General features: G+C 45.7%; 1 protein-coding gene across 5 annotated transcripts in view; it reads right to left on the reverse strand.

The window, feature by feature from the left end:
• SHROOM3 (shroom family member 3) overlaps positions 1-20518 on the reverse strand; it is a 219849-nt gene that overhangs the window by 116351 nt on the left and 82980 nt on the right. The window contains exon 1 of one of the 5 annotated variants that reach the window (XM_081020649.1): positions 9272-9407. The exons of 3 other annotated variants lie outside the window; for them this stretch is intronic. In XM_081020649.1, coding sequence (XP_080876775.1) covers positions 9272-9294 — 23 coding nt within the window. In that variant the 5' untranslated portion in view covers positions 9295-9407. Of the gene's footprint in view, positions 1-6701; positions 6767-9271; positions 9408-20518 lie in introns of those variants that run through there. One more of the 5 variants, XM_081020648.1, reaches the window with a different exon arrangement.

The following is a 20518-nucleotide window of genomic DNA, read 5'->3' on the forward strand; positions in this document are numbered from 1 at the left end:
TGGGAAAGATGGAGGGCACAAGGAGAAGGGGACGACAGGGGACAAGGAGAAGGGGACACTGTTCTTGAAGCTACGAACATGAGTTTGACCAAACTGCGGGAGGCAGTGGAAGACAGGAGTGCCTGGCGTGCTCTGGTCCATGGGGTCACGATGAGTCGGACACGACTAAATGACTAAACAACAACAACAAAATGGTGGAGGATGGGGGGGGTCAAGCAGCCCAGCCCCCCAAAAATCTCCTCTGCAAATGCACCTCGCCATTGGCCATCCAGCAGATGCATTCAGGGCACCATTATTATTTATCACACTAGTTGGTTGCTTTTTCTTCCTCAAGGAAACTCAAGGCAACTTGCAACCAGGCATATTTGCTGAGATAACATGTTGGCCCCATGAGCCCTTTCACCCTCTTGATGCCCCATATAAAAATCAGAGCTGATTCATGCTTCATATTATGAACTCAGACGCAAAAAGGACTTGAACTTACATAGCTAAACAGAAACCTGGCTTTGTCCATTGCTAATGGGGCACACTGGTTCTAATGGTCAGACTTCTCTGCAAAAAAACCAAAAACCCTACAGAAAAAGGGGGGGGGGGAGAGTGATGCTTGTGTAATGTAATCTGGTGGCTAAGAGTAGCAAGTGAAAAGCGGTGAGTTCAAATCTCACATCGACCAAAAATTCACAATGGCCTTCTTGGGCAAACCAACCCTTTCTCAGATGTTGCAATATGTGGATAATAATATTGACTGTTTTAAAGGATTACTGAGACTGCCTTTGTGCTCATATACTTATTTACCGGTAAGCTTATTTCTGCATCCAGAGTGGAGAGGTTCTTTCTTCTTTTAAAAAAGGGCAGCGAGGACAGACAGCAACACAAAGCCTTGATTTTTCAAGTGCTGTATTCTAAACCAAAGATCAAAGTCCATGCTTTCGCAGTGCCATTATAAACATAGATGGCATGATACTGGTAATGTTAACTTTGGCTGGGAATATATAGAGCCAAACTTTATAATAGCACTTATTAACAGTAGGTAAAATTGCTGTGGTGCGTGGACTTTGATCCTTGTATAACCATCGGTAATAAGCAAATGGAATGGCATTATGTACACAGCAAGTTACAAGTCAGGGCATATAGGGCTGGGCAATGTATTGATATACTGTCCAAAACCTGTTTGAAGTCCATATCGTGATATCAGTTTCATAATGGCAATGTATCGCAAATCATGGTGTGTGTGTGTGTGTGTGTGTGTGTGTGATGCAAAAATCACAATGTGGGGGAAACCATGAAGCCAGCCCATTCCTCTACATAGCTCCATCCTTATTTCAGACATCGTGATATATCGATATATTGTGATGTTTAGCTGGTGATATATCACAATGTTGAAAAACAGATACCGCCCAGTCCTAATGGTATATCATGGCTAGAATTAACTTCTGTAGTCTCCTCCAGATTGTCAGTATTTTGCACAAGAGAGATTCCAATATGTGCAATAAAAGTGCTCTGTTACCCTACTGCAAATAACCCACTGTGTGTGTGTGTGTGTGTGTGTGTGCGCGCGCACGCACATTTTTTGTAATTTTCAAAATGGACTTTTGCTGTTAGGAAAGTGATGGGGAAATGCACTGAAAAGTGTCAGATAAACAGTTATTAAACAGGAAGACAGGCAGCCAACACACAAGCAAATCGAGGTGAATACTCATTGTTCTATAACCTCCTTGCAAACAGTGGCGTAGCGTGGGTTGTCAGCACCCGGGGCAAGGCAAGTAATTTGCGCCCCCTAACCCGTGGATTTGCGCCCCCTAACCCTAACCCCCAGATGTTGCGCCCGGTGCGGCCGGCCCCCCCTGCACCCCCCACGCTACGCCACTGCTTGCAAACATATCAGAGCAAATGTGCAATAAACAGCGGAAATATTTCTGTAAACTTCCTGAAAGCAAATCAAGATGAATGCTAGATAAACAGGTTAGCTGAAGGAACCCTTGAGCTCATCCACAGTCATTGATGCCTTTAATTATTATTAAGAGCATTACCATTGGTAGTAGCGGGAATCTTACTGTGTTAACTGACCTTAAAGGCAGACATTTTATACCACAAAGAATCAGACTGGACCACACACATATACATTTGCAGTGTAACCTTACTGCCACTCAAGACAAAAGCAATTCTACCTATTGATTTCCCAAAAGAAGACCTCTGAAGTTTTTCGCTCTGGAAAGTCCTTGCTGCAATAGTTAGGTGTGTCTGAAAATTGCTTTGTTCCCGTGATATCCTTTCAAGTAGCTGAAACCTGCCTGTGAGATTCCAACAGGTGCCGGAGATTATTTTTACTGCTTAGCTTCTACTGTGGAAGTTCTTTTCTCTTTTACGTTCTCCCCTCTTCCCCTCTTCGTACATTTGTGTGACGATCCCTGGGGACTGGAACCACCAATGAGACTGTGGGCGATCCGCCGAGTGCAATTGCCAGGGAAGGAGCCGCAATCACAAAGGATTAATCTTTTAAAGAGCTTATAAAGTTTCACGAAGGATATTGCCAAGCGCCTTTCAACGAGCCAATTAAAACATCACTCATCTTTTTGATATGCCCATTCTTCAGACTGTCTCAGCTGACTGCCTTGCCGGGAGCAAAAGCCTTTAAAGTTTATATTTAAACATGGGATACAAAGGAAGCAGGCGGGATGGGGGTTGTGTGTAAAACTCGCCATGCATAGTGCTGACCCAGCCTCCGACGCTGATTTCCGACGCCAGGTATTGAGGCTGTGGGGCTCCCCTCCCTTCTGGTTGATGCCCAGACCTGGTGACCGAGTCCTACTAGCTGCCCCACCTTGCTAACTGCATTGGTTGATTTAAAATGAAATGCTGGCAATCCTATGCACTGGATGGGAGGGCTTCTGGAGCAAATCCTACTTCAGCTAATAGGAGATGCAAAAGCTTTATAGTGCTTTTAGGATGGCTCCCATTGATTTCAATGGGAATTGCAAAGAGGGGCTCTCCCAGTGGCTGTGACCCTCTGTTCTCATCCCTGAAGGAAAGGATGTCTTTTTATTTTTATTCTTTCATCTTTTAATTTTTTAAGAACGCAATAATAATAATAATAATAATAATAATAATTTATTTTCCCAGTAGTGATGTATGGAAGTGAGAGCTGGACCATCAAGAAGGCTGATCGCCCAAGAATTGATGCTTTTGAATTATGGTGCTGGAGGAGACTCTTGAGAGTCCCATGGACTGCAAGAAGATCAAACCTCTCCATTCTGAAGGAAATCAGCCATGAGTGCTCACTGGAAGGACAGATCCTGAAGCTGAGGCTCCAATACTTTGGCCACCTCATGAGAAGAGAAGACTCGCTGGAAAAGACCCTGATGTTGGGAAAGATGGAGGGCACAAGGAGAAGGGGATGACAGAGGACGAGATGGTTGGAGAGTGTTCTCGAAGCTACCAATATGAGTTTGACCAAACTGCGGGAGGCAGTGGAAGACAGGAGTGCCTGGCGTGCTCTGGTCCATGGGGTCACGAAGAGTCGGACACGACTAAACAACAACAACACCCCGCCCATCTGTCCAGGCGTCCCCAGGCACTCTGGGCGGCTTCCAACAAAATATTAAAATACATCAATGCATCAAACATTAAAAGCTTCCCTAAACATAGCTGCCTTCAGATGTCTTCTAAAAGTCTGATAGTTGTTGTTCTCTTTGACATCTGGTGGGAGGGTGTTCCACATGGTGGGTGCCACCACCGAGAAGGCCCTCTGCCTGGTTCCCTGTAACTTGGCTGCTTGCAGTGAGGGAACCGCCAAAAGGCCCTCAGTGTCCGGGTAGAATGATGGGGGTCGAGAGGCTCCTTCAGATATACTGGACCGAGGACGTTTAGGGCTTTCAAGGTCAGCACCAACACTTTGAATTGTGCTCAGAAATGCAAGTGGAGGCCTGCAGGGTCAGGACAAGAGCCTATCAAGTCCATGTGCCAGGACCCCTAAACAACATGACAGAGGCTCTTATGTCTAAGAAAGAAATACTTATTCAAGACCTGCCATGGCACAGGTCAAGCTACAGGAACAGATCACCAAAGACACGACTGGAGAGTTCAAGAACAGCATCAGGGGTCCAAGACTGGATAAAGGTGGCCTCCCTCGCAAGACTCTCATCCTAAGAGACTGGTACGCTCAAATAATAATAACAAGAACAAGTGTCGAAAACATCTGGTGGCCTCCATGTTGGGGACGGTTGAGGTAGGCCATTTTCAGTAACAGCTTGCCCACTTTTAGGGGGGGGAAATAGTCCTAAGCCAGCTACCTGGTGACTGGGAGCGGCTGCTGAGACCACATAACACCGGTCTTGAAAGACCTACATTGGCTTCCAGTACATTTCCGAGCACAATTCAAAGTGTTGACTTTTAAAGCCCTAAACGGCCTCGGTCCAATATACCTGAAGGAGCGTCTCCACCCCCATCGTTCTGCCCAGACACTGAGGTCCAGCGCTGAGGGCCTTCTGGCAGTTCCCTCATTGTGAGAAGCCAAGTTACAGGGAACCAAGCAGAGGGCCTTCTTGGTAGTGGCACCAGCTCTGTGGAACGCCCTTCCACCAGATGTCAAAGAGAACAACAACTCCCAGACTTTAGACATCTGAAGGCAGCCCTGTTTAGGGAAGCTTTTAATGTTTGATGCATTACTGTATTTTAATATTTCGTTGGAAGCCGCCCAGAGTGACTGGGGAAGCCCAGCCAGATGGGTGGGGTATAAATAAATTATTATTATTATTATTATTATTATTATTATTATTATTACCAGCTGACTCCAATCATGCTAATGTAAGGAAGTTGGTTTTGCTCTCCTTGAGTGACTCTCCTTCCTTATTGATCAGACCTTTTTGCTTGGTGGATGGATATTTGGGTAGATTGCTGAGCAGAAACATTTCTGTCCACTACTTTCTGATTCATCCTATGATTCATCCTATGCTAGGGTTGCCATATTTCAAGAAGTTTTTGGCCAAAGTTGTTGAGCTTTTCGGACTATTTCTTTCAGAAATTCGCAAAAAACCAAACACTTCCAATATGGGCTGCCGCATGCATTCTGCACATTTAAACTGGTTATTGGAAATTCTGCCTGAACACAATTTTCGACGGATGAATCCTGGCAATGTCCAGGAAATTCCAGGTGTATGGAAGCCCTATAAGGCCAAAATGCGAGGAGCAATGAAAAACAACAAAACTGAAGTGGTCTTGCAATGGAAGAGTTTTATGCTTGTAACTAGAGATTGCCAGATCGGTCTCTTTCTGATCTGTCTCAGATTTGCATTTGACTGTCCATAACATAATCTGTATCACTATTAATCCTAATATGACAATAACAATAAAGAACACGTTTATAGACCACTTCACAGCACTGAAGTATACAGAGCAAAAACAGCAAAACACAGAAACGCACGTTCTAAAAACAACAAAGTTCAGCAGACGAAACCATCCATACAAACTCTAAAACCAAGAGAGCAATTAAATGAGGTATACAACTACTGTCAGTATTTCACAGGAGAGCTTCAAGCTCATATATGCGCATTAACTCTCTACTCTGTCACTCTAGGACAACAGAGCCACTTTAAAAACAAACGTTTTTGAGGATGGGAAAGTGATAGGAAAAGGCACTGAAAAGTGTGGGATGAACAAATGACTAATAGGAATATGCATTAACACCCCACAAGGAAATCAGAAGGGATGCTCGTTGTTGTGCAGTCTCCCCGCAAGCAAATCTGAATGGAAGCTCAATAAAGGTCTGACACAATCTAACCCCCTTGTAAAGTTTAGGCAATAAAATCAGGAACGATGTTTAATCCACCGTGGGCTCCTATATGCACAGTCTGTCCTGTAGGCTCCAATTCTTGGGAGGAAGGGAGGTGAATAATAATAATTATGTCACCTGGAAGAGCCCTAAAGGACATTTGGAAATGGCCAGAGATTTCTCTCTTTCTGACACACACGTGTGCTTCAGATTTCCCAAGGAATGCAATTTCCAGAGGGTTAGCCATGTTAAGACTCTTGCAATCAAAACAATTCACCATCAAGTGTCACTTAAAAGCCTAACAGTATAAGCTTTTATGGACTCTCTACCGTAATACATTTGTTAGGCTTTAAAGGTTACCACTTGTTCCTTTGTTATATTCTGAAACTCAGTGCACTTATTTCCAATATACTGACCAAAACTTTCTGGGTTTTTTCTTCCCAGACTTCTCTGGTTAACTCTCCTTGTTACACAAAACCTGAAAGGACTTGCAACCCACAACTTATAAGCCAACTGTGTGTGTGTTAATTGTCCGCTTAAAAATAATAACAAATCCTACACGTTATTTTATTTGTTTATTTGGGTGGAGAAGCAGGGTAGAAATTCAAATATTTGCACACACACACAACTGATGAATAAGGTAATTAATTATATCGCACTCAAGCATACATTTCTGTCCACAAGGACCCAGTGACTTAGGAACTGTCCAGGGCCACTCGCTTAGGTTCACAGCTAAACAACAATCTGAAAACAGCATCTCGATAAACACTAGCCTCGCGAAACTCGCTGGAATCTCAGTGAACTCAACGGGACAGCAATAGGATTACTCAATAATAAGCACATTTTGGAAGGTTTGTCCTATGCTTAGGCAAGCGAAGCATTCTAAGCCAGCCACTGGCATTGGATGTCAACACCTGCAAGTTAATTTACAGACCTTGATTTGGGCATCCAGCAAGCCAGGAACTTCAGAACACAGTGCAGATTGGAAGGCATGGCAAGGCGTCCCCACAGAAGCGCAAGTTGCAACCCTGTGCCCTGTGTCCTGTGAGCACCAGTACATGCGGCTTAGTCACAAAGAGACGACTCTTTGGTCAGGAAGCTGCTCCAGAGCCAAGACGAGAACAGATTCCAGGTTGTGCCTTTGGCTGACATGCCCGACTAATGATGCTGCTGGTCTTACTACTACGTGCACACAAACTACAGTCCTCAGCATTACTCCAGGCACTATGAGGCCACGGTGAGTAAGAGAGGGGAGGGAAAGAAACCTCGTGAAAGCTTGTGAGGATTTGTGCTTCAGGGAGAACTTGCTGGGTATTCAAAATCAGAACACGTACATAGCTCTGTATATATATTTTAATATTTTTATTTGATTTTGATTATACAGTGTTAAGTACTTAATTCATTCCGGACATCCGTTCTTAACCTGAAACTGTTCTTAAACTGAAGCACCACTTTAGCTAATGGGGCCTCCCACTGGCGGAGCACAATTTCTGTTCTCATCCTGAAGCAAAGTTCTTAACCTGAGGTAATATTTCTGGGTTAGCGGAGTCTGTAACCTGAAGCGTATGTAACCTGAGGTACCACTGTATTTCTATGCTGCTTTTCATTCAAATGAATCCCAAAGCGGCTTACAAACAGCAAATAGCAATAACATGATAGAACATACAGTGGTACCTCGGGTTAAGTACTTAATTTGTTCTGGAGGTCCGTACTTAACCTGAAACTGTTCTTAACCTGAAGCACCACTTTAGCTAACGCGGCCTCCTGCTGCCGCCACGCCGCCGGAGCACGATTTCTGTTCTCAACCTGAAGCAAAGTTCTTAACCTGAAGCACTATTTCTGGGTTAGTGGAGTCTGTAACCTGAAGCATATGTAACCTGAAGAGTATGTAACCCGAGGTACCACTGTAATAAGAGCATCACAAATACAGCATGAGTCGTGTAGACTAATTTACAGATCATCTGTGAAACAGTTGCAATCTGTAACACACAGTTAGCTCAGCAACAACTAAAAAAACAAGCTAAACGTCAAAATTGAAGCAAAAGTCTTGATTAAACAAATCGATACAGTGTTTATAATCTATGAAACAATATTAAAAACATTAACCAAACAGCAGCCAAAAGACTAATACACACTCTCCACGATTCATAATCTTTCACTCTATTCCTCTTATTATGATCTCAGTAGGAATATTCGGCTCAGGGGTAATGTGAGTTACTGCTAGAAACAGGCCACAGGAATTAAGTCAAACACAGAATAGGGTTGTCTGGAGGCACCAAAAGGCACAGTCCAAAAGTTGTGTGCCAAGATCCTGTGACCCCGTTGCTCCCTAAGTTTGAAATAACGAGACAAGACAGCAGATATAGACTGGGTTCAATTAGGCCACAACTTGATAGCTTACAGGTATGAATGGTTTGGCTGAGGCATTGGGTAAAGTCATTTTCCCTCCCCAGCCCATCTGCTGGGAATACATCTAAGGATAAACCACCTCTAAAGGTAAAGGGACCCCTGACCATTAGGTGCAGTCGCGGACAACTCTGGGGTTGCGGTGCTCACCTCGCTTTATTGGCCGAGGGAGCCAGCGTACAGCTTCCAGGTCATGTGGCCAGTATGACTAAGCCGCTTCTGGCAAACCAGAGCAACACACGGAAACGCTGTTTACCTTCCCACCGGAGCGGTCTCTATTTATCTACTTGCACTTTGATGTGCTTTCGACCTGCTAGGTTGGCAGGAGCAGGGACCGAGCAATGGGAGCTCACCCCGTCACAGGGATTCGAACCTTCTGATCGGCAAGTCCTAGGCTCTGTGGTTTAACCCACAGCACCACCTCTAGGGGGCCCCTAATTACCTACATCAAATAGTGGTACCCCTGAGGGATCCCCGTTGGAGGAGTGCTATGGTCCTAGCTCTTGCCTAGGCATCAGACAGAAGCAGTTCCTCACAGATCTCGTCATTGGGATACCCTTGACCACAGAGGAGCAGGGAGAAGTCTAGGCTTAAAAGGTAAAGGTAAAAGGACCCCTGACCATTAGGTCCAGTCGTGACCGACTCTGGGATTGTGGTGCTCATCTCGAGGGAGCCGGCGTACAGTTTCCGGGTCATGTGGCCAGCGTGACTAAGCCGCTTCTGGCGAACCAGAGCAGCACACGGAAACGCTGTTTACCTTCCCACCGGAGCAGTCTCTATTTATCTACTTGCACTTTGATGTGCTTTCAACCTGCTAGGTTTGCAGGAGCAGGGACCGAGCAACGGGAGCTCACCCCGTCACAGGGATTCGAACCTTCTGATCGGCAAGTCCTAGGCTCTGTGGTTTAACCCACAGTGCCAACCGCGTCCCTTAAGTCTAGGCTTACCCAATGCCTAACCGCCAGTCGAACCTTCTAAGGCTCACCTTCACATGTCACCTGACCATGGAAAGTAGGCAAACTTCCTGGCTCCACCCAGGTGGCTTCTGTGGCCTCCATCAGTGCTGCCAAGCCCAAATATGTATGATCTTATGCTTACCATTTCTGACCCAGTCTTTTCATTGTTTGGTTGATAAGAGTTGCTCCTTTCTACCTGCCTCCTCGCAGCCTGATTGATAGTGACAACGTAACAAACATCACAGCTGCCATTGAACAAGGAGTGGTCCCTGCCGGCAAGGCTCCACTCTCTCTCTCCATGCAGCAAATCAAGTCCAAAAAGAAAACATCTGTAGGCTCCGCAGCTATAATTAGATCCTTGGAAGGTATCGCAGTTGCAAGAAGGAGGGAAGGATTTTAATTACACCGGGTGGCTGATGCAGCTTTGTGAAACTAGTTCTGTAATGGCCAGCTCTGTGGCTGCTTCTCTAGAAACCACAGCTACACCCTAGCTGGGGCATTCCATGCAATGCTCCATTTGAAACAAGTGATTTTCTCCTTTTAATTTCCGGAGCAATTAATCGTAGATGATAATTTCAACTCAGAATCAGGCCAGGCTTAATCTCTATAATGCACCCTTTCCTAACCTGGCTTTCTCCAGATGTTTTAGCTGGGGGCTGATGGGAAACTGAAGTCCAAACATCTGGAGGGTGACCGGTTGGGAAAGACTGTACCATGTGACTGTACCATAAAAGAGGAAGATGCTTGAGGAACTGTACCATGTGACTGTACCATAAAAGAGGAAGATGCTTGACGAGAAAATTTGTTTGGAGGGGGAAAAACCAATTCATAAATATTTTCCCTTCCTCCCAATTTATTTTACTTATTTGTTATTCTTGTTATCTCTATTTACAAAATCGATAATGACAATGTCTCAGATCATCAATGAACTTATTTCCACATCAGCACGATTTCACATAAATGCAGAGCAGATTCGGTCCTGAGGCAGGTGAGGAAGGAAGCGCAAATCCCTTCGCACTTCCTTTTCCTCTGCATTCTGTCGTATCTAAAATAGACATCTTCTTCCATGTCCCCAAACTGACAGAGAAGGGCACGCATTGCCTCATGGCACATGCTCAGGCAAGGAGCAAATAAAGACATCCCATTAAATGTGACCACAGCATTATGAGACCAAGCTAAGAGCGATCAGCACAGGCGCCGTTTATTACCATATAAAACTAGGATAAACAAGGAGCCAAGGGTGTTGACCAAACAATGGTCCTGTAGCCAATTCAAAGAAGGATAATTGTTTCACATGGCAGTAAAACCAAAATGCTGCTTTAGATGTAGTGACCACGTCTTTTCTGAGTGTGTCGCCCGTGCTTATTGCATTGTGCAGTAAATGTGGTTAATTCCTCATGCACAGCTTTTATTGTGGCATGGCATGAAACCCGAGTAAGAATCTCATGCCTGGATTAACCACAGCGAGAGACCACCCTCTTTGTAAAGACTAGTACTGTTTGCTTCTTCCACAGAACCCTATTATAGAAATTCTCCCACTCCCAAAATATTGCTGCCAATATGTACCGCACCTCCATTTCTTTTACGATACAATACAATAATCTTTATTGTTATTGTCCCATACAGAACATCGAAATTGAAAAAAATCTACATCAGACATTCAAAAACCAACAAGCCTGCTATCCCAGCTATCCCAGCCTGGTTAGCCCCCTAAAAACTCTGATACCCCATAATTAAATACAATATACTCCCATAGAGGCTCCTTACACTGCGTTTAAAACCAAAATCGCATTTGGATAGAAACTGTTTCTCAGGCGGCTAGTCCTAGTCTTTATAACCCTGTACCTTCTTCCAGAAGGCAGAAGCTGAAAGAGATCATTTCCGGGGTGCGCACTATCCTGCGCTATCTCTGCAGCTTTCTTATGGCACCTGGAAGCGTAGATTTGATCCAAGGTGGGAAGAGTGCACCCAATTATTCTCTCCGTAGTCTTTATAACCCTGGACAGCATTGGTTTTCCCCTGACCGTGCAACTCCCAAACCACAAACACAGACCATAAGTTAATACACAGGTCCGTTCTTAACCTGAAACTGTTCTTAACCTGAAGCACCATTTTAGCTAATGGGGCCTCCTGCTGCCGCCGTGCTGCTGGAGCACCATTTCTGTTCTCATCCTGAAGCAAAGTTCTTAACCCGAGGTATTATTTCTGGGTTAGCGAAGTCTGTAACCTGAAGCGTATGTAACCTGAAGCATATGTAACCCGAGGTACCACTGTACAGTGGTAACTCTGGTTGCGAACGGGATCCATTCCAGAGGCCCGTTCGCAACATGAAAAGAACGCAACCCACAGCGGCGTGTCTGCGCACGTGCAGGTTGCAATTCACCGCTTCTGCGCATGCGTGTGACGTCATTTTGCACTTCTGTGTATGCGCAGGTGGCAAAACCCGGAAGTAACCCTTTCCAGTACTTCCGGGTCGCTGTGGGACGTAACCTGAAAGAACGTAACATGAAGCAGACTTAACATGAGGTATGACTGTAATTCTAGAATCCCAGACTTGGAAGATACTCCATCTGTTCCAACCCTCTGCAATGCAGGAATGTAGAATCTCTATACATTAAGCCACACCATTCCTTATATCATTTATTTATATCCTCCAAGGAGCTCAACGCACCTCCACATCGCCAGATGCATTTTATCCTGAACAACAAATCTGCAGGGTATATTTAGCTGGGGGATACTGACTGATTTGGTGGCAGCCAGTGAGCTTGGTGGGCAGGACAGGATTTTAAAAGGCCTCGGCCCAGTATAACTGAAGAAGTGTCTCCACCTCCATCATTCAGCCCGGGCACTGAGGTCCAGCTCTGAGGGCTTTCTAGCACTTCCCTCACTGCGAGGTTACAGGGAACCAGGCAGAGGGCCTTCTTGGTGGTGGCGCATGCCCACTCTCCCTTCCAATATCAAGGAGATAAACAACTACAGTGGTACCTCGGGTTAAGAACTTAATTCGTTCCGGAGGTCCGTTCTTAACCTGAAACTGTTCTTAACCTGAGGTACCACTTTAACTAATGCAGCCTCCCGCTATCGCCGCCACGAGATTTCTGTTCTCATCCTGAAGCAAAGTTCTTAACCCAGGTACTATTTCTGGATTAGCGGAGTCTATAACCTGAAACGTCTGTAACCTGAAGCATCTGTAACCTGAAGTACCACTGTATCAGACTTTTAGAAGACATCTGAAGGCAGCCCTGTTTAGGGAAGTTTTTAATGTTTGATGTTTTATCGTGTTTTTAATATTCTGTTGGGAGCCGCCCAGAGTGGCAGGGGAAACCCAGCCAGATGGGTGGGGAATAAATAAAGTATTATTATTATTATTATTATCATAATAATAATAATAATAATAATAATAATAATAATAATTTATTATTTATACCCCGCCCATCTGGCTGGGTTTCCCCAGCCACTCTGGGCGGCTTCCAAAAGAATATTAAAATACTATGTTACATCAAACATTAAAAGCTTCCCTAAACAGGGCTGCCTTCAGATGTCTTCTAAAAGTCTGGTAGTTGTTGTTCTCTTTGACATCTGGTGGGAGGGCGTTCCACAGGGAGGGCGCCACTACCGAGAAGGCCCTCTGCCTGGTTCCCTGTAACTTGGCTTCTCGCAGTGAGGGAACCGCCAGAAGGCCCTCGGTGCTGGACCTCAGTGTCTGGGTAGAACGATGGAGGTGGAGACGCTCCTTCAGGTATACTGGACCGAGGCCGTTTAGGGCTTTAAAGGTCAGCACCAACACTTTGAATTGTGCTCGGAAACGTACTGGGAGCCAATGTAGGTCTTTCAAGACCGGTGTTATATGGTCTCGGTGGCCGCTCCCAGTCACCAGTCTGGCTGCTGCGTTCTGGATTAGTTGTAGTTTCCGGGTCACCTTCAAAGGTAGCCCCACGTAGAGCGCATTGCAGTAGTCCAAGCGGGAGATAACCAGAGCATGCACCACTCTGGCGAGGCAGTCCGCGGGCAGATAGGGTCTCAGCCTACGTACCAGATGGAGCTGGTACACAGCTGCCCTGGACACGGATTTAACCTGTGCCTCCATGGACAGCTGTGAGTCCAAAATGACTCCCAGGCTGCGCACCTGGTCCTTCAGGGGCACGGTTACCCCATTCAGGACCAGGGAATCCCCCACATCTGCCCGCCTCCTGTCCCCCAGAAACAGTACTTCTGTCTTGTCAGGATTCAATCTCAATCTGTTTGCCGCCATCCATCCTCCAACCGCCTCCAGACACTCATTATTATTATTATTACATCTGATTTGGCCACAGGTTCCAACTGGAATTTGGACCCTGGGAGCGGATCTTAACCTAGGCTGTGCCCTATGAGGTTTCCCTATATCATACCATGTGCGCGAGGAAAGAGCTTAGAAGTGCAGTATACCTTCAATGCTGATTGGAATGTGTGAACGTGATCAAAGGCCTCCCCCAGCTGCCGAAGTGCAGGGCATTAATTTGTTGGAAATATCTTGACACAGAACTCTTTTTCACCCCCCCTCCCTTTCCACTTATTAAAGCAATAACGTTTCGCCACATGGCAAAAGCATTCCCGAGGGATTAGCGAGCCGGTTGGGTTTAATGTATCTCTTGCCATCACTCAGGAGCTGGTCTAATCCACCAGCAAACACTTTCCTACCTTGATCTTGAGGATTTGCGAACGTCACGCCCCAAATACCACCTGGCTTCAAAAGGTACAAAGTCAAACCGGCAGAGCCAAATTGGTTTTGGAAACATGAATGTTTTTGAAACGTGGAAGAAGACGAGGGGCTACCCATGGGGAAAGGGCCAGGGCAGCGGCGTGACCCTAAGCACTTATAGGGGGCAATTTGCCCACTGCACGTCTTGCAGGATTTCTACAGATGTGGCAGTCAGTCTCAGGTCTATAGGATTAGACAACAGAAGTAGGGGGAAGTCGAGGGGAACATAACCAGGAAGGCATGTTAGCACCCATAATCTGCAATACGGAATCTGTACCCCACAAGTAGGGACGCGGGTGGTGCTGTGGGTTAAACCACAGAGCCTAGGACTTGCCGATCAGAAGGTCAGCGGTTCGAATCCCCACGATGGGGTGAGCTCCCGTTGCTTGGTCCCTGCTCCTGCCAACCTAGCAGTTCGAAAGCATGTCAAAGTGCAAGTAGATAAATAGGTAACGCTCCGGCGGGAAGTTAAACGGCGTTATTGTGCGCTGCTCTGGTTCGCCAGAAGCAGCTTAGTCATGCTGGCCACATGCCCCGGAAACTGTACGCCGGCTCCCTCGGCCAATAAAGCGAGATGAGCCCTGCAACCCCATTCGGTCACGACTGGAACTAATGGTCAGCGGTTACCCCACAAGTATCTTGGAAAAACCAGGACATCCTGTTTTTCATCGCAAGAGAACAGGAACCATTTTGGTTGCCGGGATCACTTGCAATTTCACATGGTTTTCATGGTTCCCCCCTGAAAAAGTGATTTTGAGGGGCCCAATGATATTCTGTGGTGCCCCAAAATGCATGTTTTTTGGCACCATACTGGAAAAAGTGTGTTGTTTTGGTGGGGGGGGGGGGAGCTGCATCACGAAATCACAAAAGATGATGGCAACTAAAATGGCCGCCATGCTCTCGCCATAAAGAACAGGAAAATGGCTTCCCGGATTTGGGCTTCAAAGTGCGGGAGGGTTTGAGAGTCTCTGCCAGTGCTAAACAAGCTATAGCTTAGGGTACCACTCTCTTGGGGGGGGGGTCTAAAAAATTTAAAGGAAAAAACAACTGGATGTACATTTCTGAAATATAAGATAAAAAACCAATAAAATAAAACCTACATACAGCAACAGTGTTTTGTGTTGTGAAGGCTCCTGTGATGTACCGGTAAGTAATGGCCCCACCTCCTAGCCTGCTCCCTGAAATATCACGGATTTGCTCATTTCTATATATAGGGTGCCTACATTCTGCATGGACTGGTTGCATGGGAACATGTGCAAATGGCTTTAGATACCTATTAGGTCCATAAATTACCATATATCATATATTCAACACAAAAAACAGCAACAATTTGGTGTTGACAAAGGACAGCTGGACATAGAAAGGACCCCATTCCCTGCAGTAGCTTAGGGCCTCATCAAACCTAAATCCGGCCCTGGTTTCTGCCCATCAGTGTTGAAGATGGGGTCATCCACACTTATCGTTTGCCCCATGCTCCATGTCCAAGCGCTCCCCCCCCCCCGGCCTGCCACTTTCCCTAGGAAAACCCCGCCCTTTAACACTGAATTCGAACAAATAGCAATTGAGGTTTTCTGCGGGTTGACGTTTGTTCCGATTCAGCAGTAAAGAGTGGGTTTTCGTAAGGAAAGAGCCGGGGGGGGGGGAGGCGCTTGAACACAAAGCTTTAAAGAGCAGACCTTTGTCTAAAAACAAAGCACAAAAGAAAGTCTAGATAACCAGTGGTCTGACTCAGTGTAAGGTAGATTCGTACATTTCTAAGAATTCATATGGGAATGAACCCATTCAGAGACGTTTTTAAGCAACGTAAGGAGACTCTTGAGAGTCCCATGGACTGCAAAAAGATCCCACCTCTCCATTCTGAAGGAAATCAGCCCTGAGTGCTCACTGGAAGGCCAGATCCTGAAGCTGAGGCTCCAGTACTTTGGCCACCTCATGAGAAGAGAAGACTCCCTGGAAAAGACCCTGATGTTGGGAAAGATGGAGGGCACAAGGAGAAGGGGAAGACAGAGGATGAGATGGTTGGACAGTGTTCTCGAAGCTACCAGCATGAGTTTGACCAAACTGCGGGAGGCAGTGGAAGACGGGAGTGCCTGGCGTGCTCTGGTCCATGGGGTCATGAAGAGTCGGACACGGCTAAACGACCAAACAAAAACAACAACAAAGAGAGAAGCTCCACAACCAACAGCTGAAGAAATTTATTTCCTGCCTACTGAAAAATCAGAATCACCTAACCATTTTGATGCACTATTTCATTATTAAAAATTTTTCAAAAAGAACTTTTTTGGCCTTTATGGGTGTGAAGAGAGGCTTTACATTTCCCAGGGTTGTCAGGTGGTGAAGGGAGACTTTATAGCTCATTTCTTTTCTCGTTGGTTACCTAAAGCAGAATAAATTATGCAAAACTAGGGAAATGCATTACTTGCCTAATTTATACTTGGCACAGTTTTAACTTTTCCCAGTGCAGAACGATGTGTGTGTATTAATGTATTAATGTTTGATGTTTTATTATGTTTTGATATATGTTGTAAGCTCCCCAGAGTAACTAGGGCAACCCAGTCAGATGGGCAGGGTATAAATAAAATTATTATTATTATTATTATTATTATTATTATTATTATTAAACAGGATAGCTCTATTTTCATTGGAGAAGTGTCAGAGGGTATGATATAACAGGTATCTGCAAATCATCATGACTTTTGTCTCTGACTAGGGATCCACTTCCAAGACTCTAGGAAAATCAATATTCCACTAAATAAGAGCTGAAGGATGAACTAAAAAGTTTGGCACCAGACCCAGCTCTGGGAAGTTGGATGTTTTCCAAACAACTGCAGTGCATCAGAGGAAGGTTGCAATTTGTAGTGGAAAAGCTGTAGGTGGGAAGGATGCTTAACCCCTTTCCTGGCTCCTGTTTCCGCTGGCCACCTCTCCCACTGCCGTTGGCACATTCTTGCCAGCTATAGTTCTGTTTGCTGCATCCTCAGGAGCAACTGCTCTGGGGAGGAGGTTGTACGGGAAGAACAGAAGGCAGGGGAAAGGGTTAAGTCCCACCCTCCCATCTGCTACTTTTCCAGTATAAACCATCCCATCCCTACTTTGCACTGCAGCTATTAATGTTCCCCAGATCTGGGTCAATTACCCAACATCTAGTTCAGGGTTCAGCAACCTTTTTCAGCCATGGGCTGGTCCACCGTCCCTCAGACCACGTCAAAGTGCAAGTAGATAAATAGGTACCGTTCCGGTGGGAAGGTAAATGGCGTTTCCGTGCGCTGCTCTGGTTTCAGTGTTCCTTGGTGCCAGAAGCGGCTTAGTCATGCTGGCCACATGACCTGGAAAAACTGTCTGCAGACAAACGGCGTCTCCCTTGGCCAGTAAAGCGAGATGAGCACCACAACCCGAGTTGCTCGCAACTGGACTTAACTGCCAGGGGTCCTTTACCTTTTTTAAAGGAGCATCTCCACCTCCATCGTTCAGCCCGGACACTGAGATCCAGCGCCGAGGGCCTTCTGGCGGTTCCCTCATTGTGAGAGGTGAGGTTACAGGAAACCAGACAGAGGGCCTTCTCGGTAGTGGTGCCTGCCCTCTGGAACGCCCTCCCATCAGATGTCAAGGAAATAAGCAGCTATCTTATTTTTAAAAGACATCTGAAGGCAGCCCTGTTTAGGGAAGTTTTCAATATTTAATGCTGCATTGTTTTTAACACTCGATTGGGAGCTGCCCAGAGTGGCTGGGAAAACTCAGCCAGATGGGTGGGTACAAGTAATAAATTATTATTATTATTATTATTATTATTATTATTATTAAAGAATAATTGTGGTGCCTCCTTCCTTTTAGGCTGGTTTTTCTGCCTATGCAGAGCCCGCATTTTAAAAATTTATTATAATTTTAAATAGTTTTATTTAAGCATATCAAGGCAGCTCCCAACACAGAAACACCAGTCCATAAACACCGGTAAATCGTAATATCCCCCAGTACACATCAAACCTCTCCGGCTTCTTCTTTGACGCTGGTTTTCAGGGAGTGCAGCAGCCACAGACGATTCTCATGCTCCCCTCCTGTCCCTTGGTAACCTTCATAACAAAACCATCCTGAATGGCTTCAGAAGTTATTCAGGCCAGAGCAAATGTTGCTCGTGTTCTATCTCCCGGGTAACTCAGAAACCTTCCAAGAATGAAGTCGCAGACGCGAAGGGAAAGAGCTGGCGAGCGGTAACCTACTGTCTCCCTCTCAGACAACAAGGCCCCAGTGTCAAAGCCACAGGACCAAGGGCACACACGTACAAATGTGTGCGCCCGCAGGCGTACACACACACACACACGCACACAGATACGAGATGCCCTGAAAGAAAGGCACTCAAAAAACCATCTAAATGGTTTTTTGCAAGCAGGTGGCTGAGTTTTGAAGAAAGAAGGACACAAAGACACGGAGAGAGAGAGAGAGAGAGAGAGAGAGAGAGAGAGAGAGAGAGAACAAGCAATCTGGCCTCGCCAGACATGGGATATCTTCCTGCTTTTGTGCCACCCGAGGGAATTTAAAGATTCCTTCGTTTATTTATTTCGCAAACGGGTGAACGACTTCACTGCTCGAGGCCATCCAAGCAGTGTGCAGTAAGTTTAAAATAAAATACGAAAATTCTAAAAGGCGTTCTTACGCATTTGAACAACATTTTTTAAAAATAAAATCCTAAAGAGTCACAGTGATTGTTTCATTAATAACTGCATCACTCCTCAGGGAAAGCCTTCTTAAAGAAAAAGATCTTCAGTAGGCGGCAAAATATCGTGACTTTGGATGCCAGTCCAAATTAGGTTAGCAACGGATTCCAGAGGGCTGGAGCCACAACACTAAAAGCCCACCCAGTTTCTAGGACAAAGTAAGTGCACCTCTAAGGTATGTGGCCCTCTCAGCAGTGCCCCAGCTGAGGAGCGAAGTAGCCAGGTAGATATATGGGGTGATGCTGTCCCTTGGGTCACCTGGTCCTATGCTGCTAGGGCCACAATCTCACGCATGCTTACTTGGATGTAAGTCCCAGTAAGCTCCGCGGGCCTTGTTTCCAAGTAAACATGCTCAGAATCAGACTCTCTCCTTCTTAGCAGGTTTTTGAAGTGAATTTGCACACCTTAAAGGTAAAGGTAAAGGACCCCTGACAGTTAAGTCCAGTTGCAGACGACTCTGGGGTTGCAGTGCTCATCTAGCTTTACTGGCCGAGGGAGCTGGCATTTGTTCGCAGACAGTTTTTCCGGGTCATGCGGCCAGCATGACTAAGCCACTTCTGGTGCAACAGAACACCAAAACCAGAGCAGAGCATGGAAATGCCATTTACCTTCCCCCACAGCAGCGGTACCTATTTATCTACTTGCACTTTGACGTGCTTTCAAACTGCTAGGTTGGCAGAAGCAGGGACCGAGCAACGGGAGCTCACCCCATTGAGGGGATTCGAACCGCTGACCTTCTGATCGGCAAGCCCCAGGCTCTGTGGTTTACACCACAGCTCCACCCACATCCCTCTTGCACACCTTAAAAGGTAAAGGTACCCCTAACCATTAGGTCCAGTCGTGACCGACTCTGGGGTTGCGGCACTCATCTCGCTTTATTGGCCGAGGGAGCCGGCGTACAGCTTCCAGGTCATGTGACCAGCATGACTAGGCTGCTTCTGGTGAACCAGAGCAGTACACAGAAATGCCCTTTACCTTCCCGCTGCAGTGGTACCTATTTATCTACTTGCACTTTGACAAGCTTTCGAACTGCTAGGTTGGCAGGAGCAGGGACCGAGCAACGGGAGCTCACCCCGTTGCGGAGATTCGAACCACCGACCTTCTGATCAGCAAGCCGAAGAGGCTCAGTGGTTTAGACCACAGTGCCACCCGCGTCCCTCTTGCACACCTTACATGTGTATAAAAGCTAGCTTGGAAGTAGAACACACATTTTCCCAACTGCAATTGCGTCTCCTTTCTCAGAACAGAAGCAAGCAATCTCTTCTTTAAAGGGCAAAACCTGCTGCATGCTGTCAGACCAGGTAATGAGGTATGTGTCCTGAACAAAGGGATTAGGAACTCAGGTTATAAAGACAGAGAGAAGGGATATTACACCGGTCTGCCTGGAAAAGAAACATGGGACTGTAGGCAGAAAACCTGGAACCCTTCATATGCAAACGGAGTCATGTCTTTGTCAAAATTCCTCAATATACTTTTTAAAAAGTAAATATACGCCTTATGATTCAGCTTCTGTATTAAAAGAAGGAAAGTTTTAAAGAGCTACCTTTCTATTTTGTTTCATGCCTGTTTTTTTGGAGAGTCCTTTATATTGCTTTATACTCACGCTTGGAATCAGAGAATCACAGAGTTGGGACCCCAAGGGTCATCTAGTCCAACCCCCTGCAATGCAGCAATCTTTTTATTATTATTATTATTTCCAGAACCGAAAAAAGAAAAATTACAAACATCAAATTCAACATCCATATTCATTTTCTAACATGATCCTATTACATAATTAACTAAATTAAAATATACCTGATTACTCTAAACGTCTCTTTGCTGTATACGAATACAACACAGTTAGAAATTTTATATTAAAGCTTTTATATTATAAATAATATTTCAAATTCCCCTATACCCCCCGTTCCCCTTCACCCATGTGTGATCTGTCTCTCTCTCTCTC

The sequence above is a fragment of the Podarcis pityusensis genome (genome assembly GCF_964106645.2).
Source record: "Podarcis pityusensis genome assembly, chromosome: 9".
NCBI lineage: Eukaryota > Metazoa > Chordata > Lepidosauria > Squamata > Lacertidae > Podarcis > Podarcis pityusensis.